This window comes from Leptodactylus fuscus, chromosome 1 (genome assembly GCF_031893055.1).
Source record: "Leptodactylus fuscus isolate aLepFus1 chromosome 1, aLepFus1.hap2, whole genome shotgun sequence".
Classification (NCBI taxonomy): domain Eukaryota; kingdom Metazoa; phylum Chordata; class Amphibia; order Anura; family Leptodactylidae; genus Leptodactylus; species Leptodactylus fuscus.
Genome location: NC_134265.1, coordinates 144,274,700 through 144,292,254, shown reverse-complemented (window position 1 = coordinate 144,292,254; position 17,555 = coordinate 144,274,700). Strand labels below are relative to the sequence as shown.

Sequence of the window (17,555 nt, the reverse complement as noted above, 5' to 3'; positions counted from 1 at the left end):
AGAGACTCCCTTTAAGACCTCCACAGATCAACTGTCTGAAGAGACTCGAGTGCATGGGTGAGCAATGTAGCCACTTTACTAAATGCCAAGCACAGCACCATCCATTTCACAGTGGCTGTGCTTGGTATTGCAGCTCAGCCCCATTCACTATGCTTCAGACAGACTAAAGTGAAATCACTAGCCTGTGAAGGAGAAGCGGCGCTCAGTTGAGCAGCTGGTCTGTGGGGGTCCTGGGTGTCAGATTCCCAACAACCAGATATTGATGACCTATCCTAAGCATAGGTCATCAATACATAAGTTAAATCCAGCTGATGCAGATTATGAGGATAGGAAAATATGTCAAATTTTCATATCTGTGTGCATTACTCTATTGACTTGTTCAACGATATTGGTAACCTACACATATAAGATTACAAGAAAGAACACAAAATGTCCACAGAACAGAACTTTAAAGACACATCAATTCATCTCTAGGGTTGCCCTGCGGACATCATGTATCAACATAGGTATAGCCTCAGTGATTGTCTTCAAGCTATTTTTCTTTGTTTCCATTTTTCTCCTTCAATTGAAACATTGTAATTTCATGTATTTTTGTTACTATTACAGCAGTAGATAAAACCTCTTATACATAAAAACAAACAAATCATGAATATGTAAATTAAATTTTATGAATTCATTTCACATTATTGAGAAATTTAATGAAGATTAATTGGTGCTTCTTTAAAGAGGCTCTATCATCGGGAAAACTCATTTTCAACTAATCACATCCTTGCATAGCCTTTAGAAAGTCTATTCCACACCTACCATTTGTATGTAAATTGCCTCAGTGGTTTCTGAATAAGTCCATTTTTATTAATATGCTAATGAGCTTCCAGCCAGCACAGGAAGTTCCCAGCAGCACTCGTCTCTGCTATTATCTCCTTTGTGTGTATACAAACAGGAAGCAGAAAGTCATCAGCAGCAGCCTGTGCTGTACACATACATAGGAAAGAATAGGCAGAGGGTGCACAAAGGTGCACCGAGGGGCTAATTAGCATATGAATAAAAACAGGCTCATTTAAAAACCACTGAGGCGATTCACATACAAAAGGTAGGTGTGGAATAGACTTTCTAAAGGCTATGCATGTATGTGCTTAGTTAAAAATAACTTTTCCCAATGATAGAGCCCCTTTAAACCTCTGCTCTCTGCATATGTTTTTGTACAAACTGTAGCTACTTAGCTAACTGGGTATATGACACTATATAGTAATAGTCAACAAAGTAACCACAAAAAAACCTTTAGACTTCAGTTTTCATTTAGTAAATCTGAATGATGGGACTCCAGGGCATTTACATTAATGTGTTTCACTTATTTGAACAGAATCCAATAGTCATTTTCTTGCAATGCTTTTTTCCCTACTACCATTATTACCATGAACTATGTTTGGCAAAACTCTCTCTTACCACAAGGTGGAGCATGAAACCAGGCTATAGTAACTCTACCATTATATAATAGGTTACTTGATAGCTAAGCAAAGATATTAAACAGGTCAGAAAACTAAAATGCAGCAAATGCAATCGTAGAAAACAAGATGAAATAATGGTGAAATATAACCTAGAACTAAAAAGAGACAGGAAGTTTTGTCTGCCGCACAAAAGAGGAATGACAATTTGATCCTAACAAAGCAGTTTCACATGTAAGTGTTCATAAACTAAAAAAATGGAGAAGTCATGTACAGTTATACAGGATATTGTATAACGCCATCCTAGATGCAGTGAGATAAACCTTCCATATGACTTTTCAGAATAAGTTGCCATGTGTGTACACACCGCCCAGCTATTACTGGCCATTGTATGACACTTATTATGCATTTTTATTCATTTTTTTCCACGTTCAATGTTTAATACTCAGTTGCTCTTCAGCTAGTGGGTGTCAGCACATAGAAGAACCCGGACACCTTGTTCCATAATGCTCACTCACTCAGCAGCATGATATAGGACATTATAGAGAAGTACTGATACGAGTGAAACGCTTGCAGTAACAGAGAAAACTTACTCTGACTCTTACAAACTGACTGCTTGCGGCTCTTGCATTACGGCTATTCACAGTAATGAATAAACTTTATATTGAAAAAAAACTTAAGTGTTTTCCTAGCAATGCAAATTCTATTGGTATGGACAAATCACACTAATAAAATGTACTAATAAATACAGGTTCAGTGGACAGTCAGACAATGCTACTTTCAATGGCCAGTAGTCACCGTCACTACGCCGGTCCGTAGGAGTGCTACCGCTTTTTTTTATTCAACAGCAGCAATGCTATGATTTTGCAGATTTCATAGCAAAAGTAGGTAGGATTATAGATGTGACCCTCACGTACTGTAATGCAATGAATGGAATCCACTGCAATTCTGCAGTATGTCTAAAATGGGCTATATCATTGTACAGTACATCGATGTGTAATTTCACAAAGGACACTACAAAGAAATTAGCTATGTTTGAAATTGGTTTTAGGCTGTAGTTTTTAAAAACTGCCAAAAAATGTTTAAAAACACTGCAACTTTTGGCACAAATTGTGAAAAAAAAAAAACACACTACAAAACTAACAAGTGAATTCACCCCAATCAAAATAAGTAAACATATACACTATGTGATCAAAAGTATCCGGACACCTGGCTGAAAATGACTTACAAGTTCGTGGCGCCCTCCATCGGTAATGCTGGAATTCAATATGGTGTTGGCCCACCCTTAGCCTTGATGACAGCTTCCACTCTCGCAGGCATACGTTCAATCAGGTGCTGGAAGGTTACTTGGGGAATGGCAGTCCATTTTTCACAGAGTGCTGCAAGCCCCCTCCATGAAAAACATGACCACACCATAACACCACCTCCTCCGAATTTTACTGTTGGCACTACACACGTTGGCAGATGACGTTCACCGGGCATTCGCCATACCCACACCCTGCCATCGGATCGCCACATTGTGTACTGTGATTCGTCACTCCACACAAAGGTTTTCCACTGTTCAATCGTCTAATGTTTACGCTCCTTACACCAAGCGAAGCGTCGTTTGGCATAGATCTGCGTGATGTGTGGCACCCAATCACCTGACCACGTTCGAAGTCTGTGAGTTCCGCGGAGCGCCCCATTCTGCTCTCCCACAATATCTAATGTCTACTGAGGTCGCTGATATGGAGTACCTGGCAGTAGGTGGCAGCACAATGCACCTAATATGAAAAATGTATGTTTTTGGGGGTGTCTGGATACTTTTGATCACATAGTGTAGTATCACTCAGCCACCTAAAGGGTATTGCCTGTCTATTCTCGAAAATGTAGTAAAGAAACTGAAACAAAAAGTCAAGACAGAAATGCAGAACTACTACTTCATATTACAACCGTAACAGTATACAGATAAATGCACTTACTTCATAAGGCTGGTATGCTTTTTACTGAATGGTCCTATGATCTTGAAAAGAAGTTCCACTGCCCCATTTTTGCCCAGGGACACAGCATTTACAGCTGAAAAGCAAAAACCACTCACATGAACAGAACAATGAATGTAGCCATTTGCAGTACTTCTACTGTTCATAGAAGGAAATATTACACAGTCAAACAGTGGGGAAGCACAAGTCATGCTTAGTCTATGTGCATATGGGAGAGAGCCTGTACAGCTGCACCTGGAGTCCTGCACTGTATAATACTATCGTATATATGGCACAATATGATTTTACAATTATAAATAGCTTAACGCATGAGGCCATATGCTGCATGTACACTCAGCAGTAGTTTGTCAAGCTGCTCCGTGGTTTTGCGTAATGGTTTTGACAAAATGAAACATTCCCAGTCTACAATAAAAAAATAATAATAATAATAATGCGCATTGAAAAACTGCCCAAATTCACAGTAAAAATACCTGCAGTTTGTGGCAACCTGTTCGCAACTTAAGCCCAATAAAAAGAATGGGGTTGAGTTGTGATACCAAGCATAATTGCTAATACAATGTTTGGTGCTGTGCGTGGTTTTCTGTGAAGAGGACCTGAATACTGCAGTCTCTCCAAACAGCTGGGTACCTGGGTGTTGAACCCCTCATCTTTCGGAAAGCCCAGAAAACCCCTATAATATGTTCGACAACTCATACTCACAATTCATACAGTACACACGTAAAACTTGGAGACATGGAAGTAACAGCTTTGGACACTGCAGGTTTTGCTTGACCAGGTTGAGAGATATGTTTAGTGCTCCACTGACTCGTGCTTTTATTCCAAATTTTTTGTCTAGAATGAGAAATATAACATTTCATCAACACAAAAATGGACGTAGTGGAGGCTAACAGGTAGAAGAGTTGCACTCCTTCTGCTCAATAGTGTGCTGCAAACTCACCCAGGAATCTCCTCCAAATCTTGGGGAAAATTGCAAAACCCAATCCGGATGATGTACTTTATTTGTGTGAGATGCCTTTAGGCTGGGGCTACATCCAACTGGGATCGCTGGTCGTGTGACCTGTGGCCGTACTTGAGTAAGTGGAGTTTACAGCATATAGTTCCTGTGCCCAGGTATGATGCGCTCCCCTTATAGGACTTGATCAACACACCTTGAAGTATGGTTTGACAGGCTTTTATTATATATAGATTACGTGTTTCGGGGTTTGATTGCATATAAGCAACAATCACCCCTTCATCAGATCTCTGTCGCCTAGAATAGAAGCTTGGTGTGTGATGAAAGACCATTACATACCAAGCTTCTACTCTAGGTGACAGAGATCTGATGAAGGGGTGGTTGTTGCTTGTATGCAATCAAACCCCGAAACGCGTAATCTATATATAATAAAAGCCTGTCAAATTATAGTTCAAGGTGTGTTGATCAAGTCCTATAAAGGGAGCGCATCATACCTGGGCACAGGAACTATATGCTCTAAACTCCATCAACACTAAAAGCTAAACAAAAACTTATGAATTACACAGTTCTATTTTATCATTAAGTATGAATATATATTATTAAAAAGGATTCAAAATGATTTCTTAAATCTTTTTTTTTTTTTTTTTTTTTACAAGAATCGTATAGGTCACCCATACTATACAGAATTCCTGTGTATGAATTATATGATAACTGGCTGGTTCTATTCCTCTTGTGAAGGGAATATGCACAATGCACAACTCAATATTGCACAATGTCAGACTGAGCAGGTATGTGCCCCTTTGACAAGGGATATGGTAAAACCCAATTATAACCTTTTTTCAAACAACTGCAGGTGGAATAATGGAAAAGCGCATTGCTGAGTTCAGAAGGAAGAAAAGATATTCCTAAAATCCATCCCATTCTTTTTAACATACATCACAAGATAATTCTGAGTTTTAGGTTGCATAGCATTTATATTCTTATATATTCCAACAGGAACAATATTCATACTTTAGTTGCCTTTTGTATTAGGATTTTACCATTTTGGCCCCATTTTAGTGTACTTTAATGCAGTGCAGTTTTACAAAACTATGACTTAACAGCAATGTGTGACAGCCTTACTAAAACACTAATCATAGGCTATTCTCAAAAAATAAAAAAAACACATTTCTTTAATCTCTTCCTGTTATTCCATCCTATTTTGTCTCATATTGCAATTAAAAATTAGATCTACTATGTATCTTTTAGTATAAGGAAAATGTTGTTTTTGTACCGTGTTAGCCAGTGGGTAGGAAATATAAAAACAAAAAAACTTGAAAGTCTTCAGTAGTTGATACCTTTTTTAATGGCTAACTCATAATGATGACAGAATATAACTAGAGATGAGCAAACACTATTCGAAACAGCCGTTTCGAATAGCACGCTCCCATAGAAATGAATGGACGTAGTCGGCACGCGGGGGTTAAGTGGCCGGCCACCGGCAAAGTCTGCGTGCCGCTTCCATTCATTTCTATGGGAGCGTGCTATTCGGAATGGCTGTTCCGAATAGTGTTCGCTCATCTCTAATTATAACGTTTTGAAGCTCTCGGCTTCTTCAGATATAACTGAAGAAGCAGAGAGCTTCGAAACGTTATAATCTGTCATCATCATGAGGTAGCCATTAAAAAAGATATCACCTACTGAAGACTTTCAAGTTTTTTGTTTTTTATGTATCTTTAATATATAATGTATCTATTATTGCTGAATTAAAATAAAAATTTGTATATATACTTAGTGAATGTATTCTGTGTAAACAAGGATTATTCCTGCCTGCCAGATTTTATGATTTGGCATCCAGGCATGAAAGAGGGTGACCTGTCATTGACTTCCGCTCTGTGAAAACATTTCATGCTCAAAATGAAGATGAGTTAATCATCCCCATCTCAGGGAGTGAGAGAAGGGGACACCCTGGCAGGGAGGTTTGACTAAACACAAACTTTAAAAAACTATGACACCTTACAACTGATGACATTTGTGTGTCCATTTCCATCAGAAGATCTCCAAGCTTCCTGGGACCAAAGACTCTAAAGTCTTACTCTGTTTTTCTCCCATTTATTTTAAGGCTGTTGGCAATTTTTCAAATTTGTGTTATTGGTTATCTTTTCTTTTAGACATAGCACTGAACCCTTTGAGTATTAAATTGTGTGTGTTCTATGAACCCAATACCCATTTTGAGATTTGTTTGTGTGACTGTTGGAGGGACGTGTGTATATGTTAGCGCAGTTTCTGCTAAGTAGTGTTTACATAATGGTTTACATGACTCTAGACGTGTTTGTTATGTTCAGTTTGTGGAATAACCTCTTTAAAGGGGTTGTCCAGTTTCAACACCTTTAAGCTTGTATTATTACCTCCTTAGTACGCTTATAATTTTAAAGTGATCATACCTGTGTATACCATAAAATATACAAATATGCATATGCTGATTACTAACCCACATAGTGTTACTGTAAGTAATGTTACTGTACATTTAAGATCCCTACAATGGGGTAATACAAAGAATAATTATTTTATATTCTGAACACAAACCTTTTGGTCCTATCTTTGCCAGCAAACTGTGAAGAAGTACCATTAACTCTTCATTTGGAGGAGAGTCCTTACTAGCGCTAAGAAGCAATTGTAGTAAAATCTGTGTACCTCCTTTGGAAACCAATACATTTATTCTTCTTCCCCCACCTAGAAAAAAAACATACTGCATTTAAAAACATTGTAAGATTTGTCCTACACACCTGCTCCGCATAAACATCAGCTTACAAATCTTATAGACAATGCAGCCCTCACACCTCTGCTCAACACACAAACATATGCACAGACAACAGCCTATGAATCTCAAGAAGTGCAGTCTTTACAACTCTACATACCCAGCAGCCTACAAATCATATAGACAGTGAGCCCTCACAACTCTGCTCCATACACATCAGCCTATGCGGCCTTCACAACTATGCTTTATACATATCAGCTTACAAATCAAATGGACAATGCCATCTACACACACACTACTCTGATATTTGGGCAGAAAAGGTTGCGATTATGATTCACAGTCGATAATTCAAATGTATTTTATTGCCCTTAAATAAACTGTACAGTTCAGTAACTTCATTCCCTAGGTCCGTCTGACAGCAGCAGTGACGCTACTCTTTAAGAAGGTTGTACAGATTTGGAAACCTGGTCGTTTTCTTTCAAAAAAAGTGCCACTCCTGTCCACAGGTTGTATGTGGTATAGCAGTTCAACCCCATTTTCTTCAATGCAGCCAAACTGCAATATCAGACACAACTCATGGACAGCTATGGTGTTATTCCTAGAAGTAAATAGCCATGTTTTTCTAATTGTATGAATTTAAGTCTGAATTATGGCTCAGAGACCCAGGTCTCTGGAACTCTACAGTGATCTAGGTTTAGCAAAACTGTAAGCCATGTTTACATGAACTACATTGCCCTGCTCTACTTTCTATGCTCATACATTATCTATGTTTTTTACGTACATAAAGGGGTATTCAAGTCAAAAGCATTCTAGTAATACATACTAGATCCATAGGGGTAATAGCTCTGCTATCTCTCTTCATAGAAGTACATGTTTGCAGTCAGTAATGAGGGATGGTTGTAAATAAATTAGCACAGTATCACTGGAAGATGCACAATATGAAGCTGATGTAGCAGAGCTGGATTTGATAGGTGATGAGAATCCCAAACTTAAATGCTACAGGACCAAGATTCAGCTTGCAATAAACTCCGTTTTAGGTCTGTATTACATACAGAGGTAACGGACTCCCTGTCTCAGCCCTTCTCAGCAAAATTCAATTATCCGACCTGATAATTGGAAAAGGGAGATAAACAGCTCAGAAACACAAGCTGCTCCCGAGCACTCAGCTCCCCCTCCCTCCTGAGAGCAGGGAGCTACGTCACTTGTCCTGGGCGGAGAGATAAGATCATCCCCAGGTCCGTGGTTATGGAAACACAATGTAAACAATGCAGTGAAGAATCTCAGATGGCGACCAAACAAAGCAGTTTTGCTGAAGCAATGTATTTAGGAAAAGTCTTAAATCCACATAAGCTAGCAGTATAGATAGGATCCTTGTGATGGGACAACCCCTTTAACTCGTACCCAGAAATTTTACAGATTGGTTAGACCCATGTTCATACCATAGTAAATGATTCGTAATAGAAATAGACCCTCCTGAAATGGCATCTCGATTCCTATTTACAGCATATGTGAAGATAATGTATACCTTATGTCTGAATATAGAAACTTACCAGCTGACATCAGTTCATTGAGGATATTCACTATATTTAATATTGTTTGATGGTCTCGGGTATTCTGGAGAAACAGAGATGTGGTATTACAAAATGAAAAAATGAATAAGTACTAGAAATATATAATGGAAAATGAAACCTGCATTTTATTTACAGTAATATTTTACTTAGTCTTTTGCAGGCAACATCCAATAACACCAGCCATTATAGTAAAAGAACTAAATCATCCTGCACTTTTCTACGCTCTGCCAATAAATAAGATGAACGGCTCTACAGTGGTTAACCGGGAAACCTTACATATATACTAAACTAGCTTATCCTGGGCCGTCAACAGTAAACACAACTGTCAAACACTATTACCACCACAATTCTTTACCACTCCATATAGCCATTCCTCCATTATAATCCCAGACAAAAATGGGATTTTCAGTAGAGACACATCACAGCAATACGTGGAAATGCGCAGCAGGAAAAACCACGGCAGGAATGCATTGTGGTTCTTCCCGCAGTGCTTTGCAAAGAAAGTTCGCAGAGGTTTCCAAACCTTCGCAGAGCTATTTTCCAAAACTGCAACGGTTTTGGAAATCGCAGCATCTACGCCGCACACATTTTATCACAATTTTGCGTTTTTATCGCATTTTATCACTATTTTGTGACTGTAAAACGTCAAGTTTTTTCTACAGTGTTTATGCCACGTAAGGCCCCAGTCTTAAATGGGGTTATCTGGTTTCTAAAATTGATGGCCTATCCTTAGGATAGGCCCTTGATATTAGATCTGTGGGGGTCCAACACCCGGGGCCCCTCACAGGTCACCAGCACAGCTCGCTGTATGTAAACAATACAAAGTATAAGGTCATTCAGATCATGTCTTTACAATTCAATTGCAGTAATAATGTATGCAAGCAAATGCATTCCTTATACATTATTAAAACAACATTTTTTGGGGGGGAATGGAAATTAAAGTATGCTAGGTTACTCTTTATCAAGAAAAATAGACAGTTATGGAAGTAACGGAGACATTATATTCTACACATCTGCTGACAGTTATGGACAACGATAAAATTATCTAAACGCTCCCTATACGTTTATGGGGGAAAAAAATAGGTGATGACGACTTAAAATGAACAATACAAGCAAAGGACGTGCCCTCACCTCCAGTGTACAGAGGATAACTTCCACACCAGTGGACCCCTTGGCAGTCATTTCCTTTCTTGTTTTTTCTACAACAGAAGAAAAAAAATTGGAGTTATGAAAGACCAGCCCACTAGCATTAGCTAACTCGGACAAAGCGTAATATCAAACACTACCAGGATGGTTCACCGAGACGTTTTGTAGGGGTGCTATGATAACCATACATGGATTACCACTACGTGTCATGCTGCAGTGTACTTGTAACTTGAAGCCGCCACAAGTACTAGTGCAGCACAGCGAGTAATGGTAGCCGCATGCGACTCATAAGGCTCAGCCACTAATGTGTAACAGCACTCTAGGAGTTTTGTGGACGAAGATATATGATGTGGCACCAGTCACGTGCTGGGCTGCCCAGTGCCGAATGTGTGTGACTTCACTTGATTCAAGATTATTTCCCCAGTTGGTGGACTCTTCACAACACACCACAAATGAGGAACTTCCTGCCATCATGTCAGAAATTGGAATGAAGATCCGCCATCTTTGAAGAGGTCTCAGCAGCAACTCATGACTTACTTGTCCGTCTGGGTTTAGTGTTTTCTATAGACAAAACACTGAACTATTGATTTCTTTCACTTGCATTTTTGTGATAAGGTTACAAAACAGACAACATAGGAATGGCAAAATACAAGCACACGGCTCAATGAATCAGTTATGGTCTATTGTGGGATATGTACTACCTATAAAGCTCCAAAGGAACATATACAAAATGCAAAGGCAATATATTTTACATACATGCAAGATAGCAGTTTAGTCTTAAATTAAAGATATTCACTAATAATGCTTGGACTTCAGGCAGGACAACAGCCAAATAGGCACACGCTTTTCTACACTTACCATCCACAACTAGTAGTTTACAGATATCGCTCTGAAATACACTCATAGTTACTAGTAAGGTGCAGTGTACTGTACAGTTCCCTTACAGCACATCTGACATGCTGACGAACGCTGACAAATGCCAAGCCACTCCTCCGAGAACGTCCCTGAGCTGGTCGTCCATCTGAAGTTAAATTATTTTTAGCTATCATGATTTTTCCACTACATGTGATGTTTACAGCAAGTTCTGACAGTTATTACACGTTATGTTCTTTGGCTTGAAGGCAAATTTTGGAATTCTACATTGGAAACATTATTTCCCCATAAACCAGCAGTGTACAGAGCCAAGGCTAATAATATGCAATTAATAGAAGTTTAGTACAAATGTGTCAAGCATCCTAACTCATAGCAATACATAGCAGGCACCAAACCTGACGCTCACTGTTGTGATCTGCTTGTATATTGTACTTGCCCAAAACTTGACATGAGTGAGGTATACTATATATCTAGTAAACCTATAAAATGTATTCTATAGCAAATAAAGGGTTTTCCAAGTTGTAAATGTAGCAGTTCATTTGCCTAAAATAAAATTTTTGCTCATTTTATTCAAATTTTGACCAAAATAATTTCCCCCATAGGACTTTATTAAAATATTCCTATGATTTGCCACAGGCAGCTGGGGTACATTATAATGTGGGGGAATGGGGCACTAGGGTGCATTACAGATAGGGGGCACAAAGAAGCCTTAAAAGGTAGGGAAACACTCAAATAAACTTGTCATCCCACCCCCACCTACTACATACTGAGTGTGTGGATGTGTGCGTGTGTACATACATGGTTATACAAATGAGACGAGAAAGAGGAGGAAGGGAGGAGAAGAGCTGAGACCAGTGCTTGGGATCACCATTGGAGCCAAAAGTCGCAACGTAAAAAAGGATGCAGATTGGCTCCGGGGGTTTTCAATGCATGACAAGAAATGCTCAATGGCGGAAACAGCTATCTGCATGTGTGTATTGATTTCTCATGGGCAATAGGTGTCCATAGCCTTTAAAAGATAACATGTCGGCTGCCTCCAGTCACTTCTTGATGGAGCTTAGGTTCAAGGGGCTGACTACAATAGGATGCTACTGAGGCAGTATAAAACAGAGGTGGAGGAAGAGAGGAGGAAGAGTCACTCATTGACAAATGGAGGAGAAAGAGCCTCTTTCACAGTTTTTCTGAAAAATGACTTCCTTTCTAGGATAAATTTACCACTCCTCTGTTCTGGAGATAACCACATCTTTGTTAATGGAAACTACTTAATATGTTCTTTACATTTATATTTTGATTGCAATGGTTATGTTTTCATTGCCCTGCAATAACGCTGAGCTGTGAGGCAACCCCACAATCCCTTTAAAGAGAGTGTCACCAGAATCCAGCATATGAGCCCAGGTTAGGGTCACCAAAATCAAATGGTGTTTTCCCTTTGTGAATTGGGGTGTCCATTGCAGAGATATTGAGGTCAATATGCAAACTGGCTCTATGAAAAAACAAGGGTGTTGCCATTGTTCCCTAAAGTAAGTGGGAATGCCATTGTTGTTACAAAGATCTAATTTGAATATTGAAAATATATCTCTCTATCTCAACAATGGAGGCACCAAATCACAAAAGAAAAGCAGTGTTTAATTCAGTTGACCCTAACCTCATGGGTTTTTTTGCCTTCCTCTGTATCAACACTGTAGGGGATTGTAGGGTCATAGGGTGGACTTGATGGACTGATGTCTTTGTCCAACCTCATCTACTATGTAACCTCTATTAGTCTGTGGGGCTGGGCTGATGTGTCGGGTTATGGTGACAGACTCCCTTTAACTTCTTGTGAATGGCGTGGGTTCATGGCATGTCCTAGTGTGTAATAAATATTTTTTTTATAATAAATGTGTCCATTGGTAAATAAGACTGCATCTATAACCGCAATCTGTTTCCTTATTGAAAGCTCTATAAACTGAAAGTCCGTGTAAATCATTTTGGGGGCCATCCCAGTATTAGTATCACCTGTGAGGCACATGCCAATAGGAAAAAAGGGTCATACCTTGGGTTTGTGCCAAGTGGAGGATTTTTGCAGTGACAAATCTTGCATTATCTATATCCACGGCTAATGACTCGGTGTTGATCTTCTCCAGCTGTGACAGAAGACTCACAATCCGAGAATTGTTGGAAAGGCTGCACGATAACAATGGATATTCAGTTTAACAACACATGAATGATACACTTTAATTGTTTACCTCATGTATATGGTCATGGCTCTGCATACAAGACTTTTTCTTTGTACAAACAAACCAAACTTATATGCCGCAAAAGCATTGGCAGAACATGATCATGAGTAATAAATCATCAGAAAAGTATGCTTTATGGTAGCAGGCCAGAAAAATATGCTATTTACTTCAATAAATGTTATCATTTGACATGGCATAGATACAAAGGCAAATCTGTAGCTAGCGAGACAAATATTAAGGAGGGCTAGGAGCCACGATGGATACACTATACAGCAAGCCTCCCACAAGCCCACTGAGGATCACTCGCGGCACTTGAAAATAAATTAATGAATAAAATTAATTCCATATTTATTTATCTATCTAAAAATCCAACTAAAGAGAAACAGATCACTTGAGGCTTTGTCTGCCTACCCCTCTTCAGTCATGACTGCAGTCTCCCCCCACTTTAAGCTTGGTCACAGTAGGCCCCTACTTTTTCCAATAGTCACATCTCACCTACCTAACAATTACAGCAGACCCTTCGCCAAGTCCACTAGTGATCACAGCAGATCACCATTTCTCTTAACAGAAAGTCAGATCAGGACTCATCTCCTCCTGTGTACAAATCTCCTAAACTGCACTTTTGCTTTGACGCTGGGTTCACACCAGCGCTTGTACTGCATTCAGGGATACAGTTCCCCTCTCCGCATGAAAAATGTGGAGAGAAAAGCACTGCGAAGCCTTTTTGGGTGGAAACCGGGCGGAAACCACATGACTCCCCCCCATTATAGACTATGGGGACTGCGGGTTTCCACTCTTTTAAGCGGATTAGGTTTCAGTTCAAGGAGGGGAGGTCCCCAAGTGGATTCCCAAACACAAATGTGAACCGAGCCTAAGCCCCAGCTGTTATGAGGGACTAGCAGGCTGCTTTATGTAGCTTCCTGGTTACTGTTTTTGGGTCTGTGATTGCACCTGCAGGAAAGGTGTCAGACAGCAAATAGTATCAGACAGCATCTATGTTCATGCATTTGACAGCTGGTGAAAATATTCAGTCTTGCTTTAGGACTTTGTCTAACCCTAATATAAGCTCTGTATAGAGCCCTCACCTTCTGGAAATCAATCGTGTGGTCTTTGCTAATATTAGACGATCATTTTGATTGGATTACCACTTTAAAGGATTACTAACTTTCCCACAAATTCTGCCTATACTAACAGTATGGGCCAATATAAAAAAAAGCCCCTATTTCCTAATCCCTCCCCATTCCCTACTAAAATGACTTTCACTCTGAAATATCTGCTGAATTCTGTGTTGCTTGAGTTAGAACCCCTCTAATTAAAATGTGAAGCTGCTATAATCTCAATGAGCTTGCAACTGACTTTGTTGTAACTGAATGCATAATTTTGGTTTAACATGTACTTTCCAGTGGTTGACATGAAACAATGACACCTTCTGGAGCAAGATCACACACTCTCATTCGACACACATAAATAAATAAATAAATAAAGGCAAATGAGTTCTCAGAGATTTGCAGCAGAGCACATTAGCAGACGGTGTTATCCCAAGTAATCATCACATGTTCCAGGTTCCTCTGTCAGGGGCTCCATGTTCACTAGAGTACGATCTGTCACCAGGCTCAGTTGTCCTTGTGCTAATACCAAAGAAACATACGCTTGCCAGAAATAAAGATCAGATATCACACTAATATCTTATGCTGCATTACGAGGCTTTCGTACTAAGTATCGCAAATCTTGCCATCTGACAAAGCCAAGCCCCTGCAAAAGGACTACACATTGCAAACATGCAACATGCTTAATTTCTCTCAGGGAAACTCAACCCTTGAAAGCCACTATGGCAAAGAGTTTTTTTTTTTTGTGTAGCACAACTGCAGGAATTGCTTCAACCTCTGCATTGCAACACCAAAAGCCACAAGTGAATCCCCTAGCATTAAAACGATATGTTATGAGTGTAAAGCCGAGGCGCAATCCAGGTCACTGTACACTGCAGGGTTTATTCAGAGTATGTGGTGTTAATCCATAGAAATAACGTCCAATATTTTGCAGTTGTATACCACAGTGAGTTGGTTAGCTGCCCACGAGTTGGCAACATTTAACCCCCCCCCCCCAGCCTTAGTCCTTATTCACTCCAGTGCTTGATTCAATTTTTTGATCCAAAGGAAAAGCGTATATAAAAGGAAGGCAAAATTTTGGGTTTTCCTTTATTTTTCCCATTCCTTTTGAATTAATTTCTGTCCCTGGCTCAAAAGTAGAATCACACATGAAAAACTGCAACAAATCTGCAGTGTTTTGGGGGGGGGGGGTTAAAAAAAAAAAAAAAAAAAAAAAAGCTGTGTGCGAATGGTGAACCGACTGCAGACAGAGACCATGTTGGGCATATAATTTACCCGGCAATTTGTATTTATTATAATGTAGTAAACAGCAACTGACAGCAGCTGGATATTATATCCAAGGACTTCCAAATTGTCATAAATAACCTTGCTGTATATTAGATTCTTTTCACATGACGGACTCATTCCATAGAGCAATAACACACTATGATCTGAAGTATAGAGGGCAGCCAGAATAATAAAAGGTGTGTAACATGGGCAAAATCACCAAATGTTAGACACTTCTGTATAAATGGATCTAGAGAAGACACACGTCTCAAGAGGTGCACTCCAGGAAGACATGTGCTGTGCCGACTTGGCATATATCACCAATTGCCTAGTTAGCAGTAGCAAATGAGAAGACTGCCAAGACTGAGCTAGTGCCAAGTAGTTATTAGAACAGGAATTTTCTTGCTGTGACACCAAGTTCGTGAGCTGCTGCTAAAACTCACACAAGACATGAATACCGTATACATTTCTAACTGAATTCTTAACCTGTTATTTGCCAGGGTCATTTTATAGCCAAATAGCCAAAAGGGATTTTCAGCATTCATGAAAGCACAAGTGCAATTATGCCATCATTTTTTCACTTTGCAATTATATCTTAAAATAAGCAATGTCGGAAATAGAGGATTAAAAACACTTTCTCTTTTTTGACATTTTACTCAATTCCCTTTCCCCATCACCCAATCCCTCCTAACCTACAATCTGTAAAGGGAAGATAAAAGGGAATGAAGCCTTGTGCAGTGGGGTCATAGCATCTAAACCACAGAACAGGGCATAGGAAATTGTGACAAAATTTTTTTTTTAAACACACACCATTACTCCTAAACTAAACTGAAAAGTGCAAAAATTTACAAAATATTACTTTATATTTCTTTTTAGTCATTCCTTTCTATCTAAATCCTTCTCTACATTAAGTCATGTGACTCACACTATGATAATGTAAAATCTATAGTGAACAAAGCACAAATCTTCAACTTCTTTATGTTGAACAGACTCTCGGGAAGGGGGTGAGGAAAATAGAAACTAATGTCGATAACTACTGAAGAGCAAATAGTTCCTGTCACACAGCCTCCCTAACTATATATTTATACGCTCTTAGATTATTTAGAATATATAGAGAATGAAATTTACACTGCCCCAGCAGGTAGATATAGCACAGTCTTTAGCTGTCCATGTACTGAGGCATCATGGGATTTAAAGCAGAGAAAAGAGAAAAAGAAGTGTATAAGTCAAGATGTCGTCTGATCAGGAGCGAGTTGACATTGGATTGTAGGGATATGAGGGCAGTATACATGAAAGTCTGGAGAATGACAGACAGGTGAGATCTGTGTCCAGGGATAATAGAGTCAGCGCTACGCGTTTTATCCGGTGCAGACTTCAACTCATTGGCATCTTCTGTAAACAGATACTACTGAATACAATAGCCATCCACTCTGTGCTTCACCATTAGATCCCAGTCTACTCCTGACTAGAGATGAGCGAGTAGTATTCGATCGAGTAGGTATTCGAAATACTCGTACTCGATTGAGTACCACTCGCTATTCGAATGGAAAAGTTCGATGCAGAACCAGCATTGATTGGTCGAATGCTATACAGTCGGCCAATCAACGCTGGTTCTTCTCCTACCTTTAGAAGTCTTCTCCGTGCAGCTTCCCCGCGGCGTCTTCTGGCTCTGAATTCACTCTGCCAGGTGCTTGTAGTGCGGGCACGCGCAGTCGGCTCTGCCCAGGCCGGATGCCTGGCAGAGTGAATTCAAAGCCGGAAGATGCCGCGGGGACGCTGCAAGGAGAAGACTGCACGGAGGATCCAGCCCGACCCTCACTCGTGGACTTGATAAGTATCATTTGATCGAACGTTGCCTACCCATGAAACAAGCATTTTCCCCCCATAAAGTATAATGGGGTTTGATATTCGATTCGAGTAGTCGAATATTGAGGGGCTACTCGAAACGAATATCGAATCTCAAACATTTTACTGTTCGCTCATCTCTACTCCTAACAGCTGATGTAGCGACTGGAGTGGACGGCGGGGAAACAAGGTGAGATGAATTTTATTTTTTCTATCCTACATTTTAATGTGAGGTTGATTATAGTTTGCAGGATGCAATAAATGAGCATTATAGTGTGGGGGCTCCAATAAGGGGGATTATAGGGTGAAGGCCACAATAATTATAAAGCTTTTTACTATGTGGGGCACAAATTGACCATGTAAAATCGGATGTGGACAAAGGGGCATGGACAGGGCTATAGACGTGGCTTAACATATGTAAA

At 39.7% G+C, this 17,555-nt stretch overlaps 1 protein-coding gene across 1 annotated transcript in view; it reads right to left on the bottom strand.

The window, feature by feature from the left end:
- The window catches only part of AGTPBP1 (ATP/GTP binding carboxypeptidase 1), a 136,955-nt gene that overhangs the window by 87,436 nt on the left and 31,964 nt on the right, over positions 1-17,555 (bottom strand). Inside the window, exons 3-8 of the mRNA XM_075278003.1 lie at positions 12,733-12,863; positions 9,813-9,880; positions 8,661-8,724; positions 6,939-7,085; positions 4,121-4,252; positions 3,404-3,497 (exon numbers count right to left, since the gene is read on the bottom strand). Coding sequence (XP_075134104.1) covers positions 3,404-3,497; positions 4,121-4,252; positions 6,939-7,085; positions 8,661-8,724; positions 9,813-9,880; positions 12,733-12,863 — 636 coding nt within the window. The remainder of the gene's footprint in view (positions 1-3,403; positions 3,498-4,120; positions 4,253-6,938; positions 7,086-8,660; positions 8,725-9,812; positions 9,881-12,732; positions 12,864-17,555) is intronic.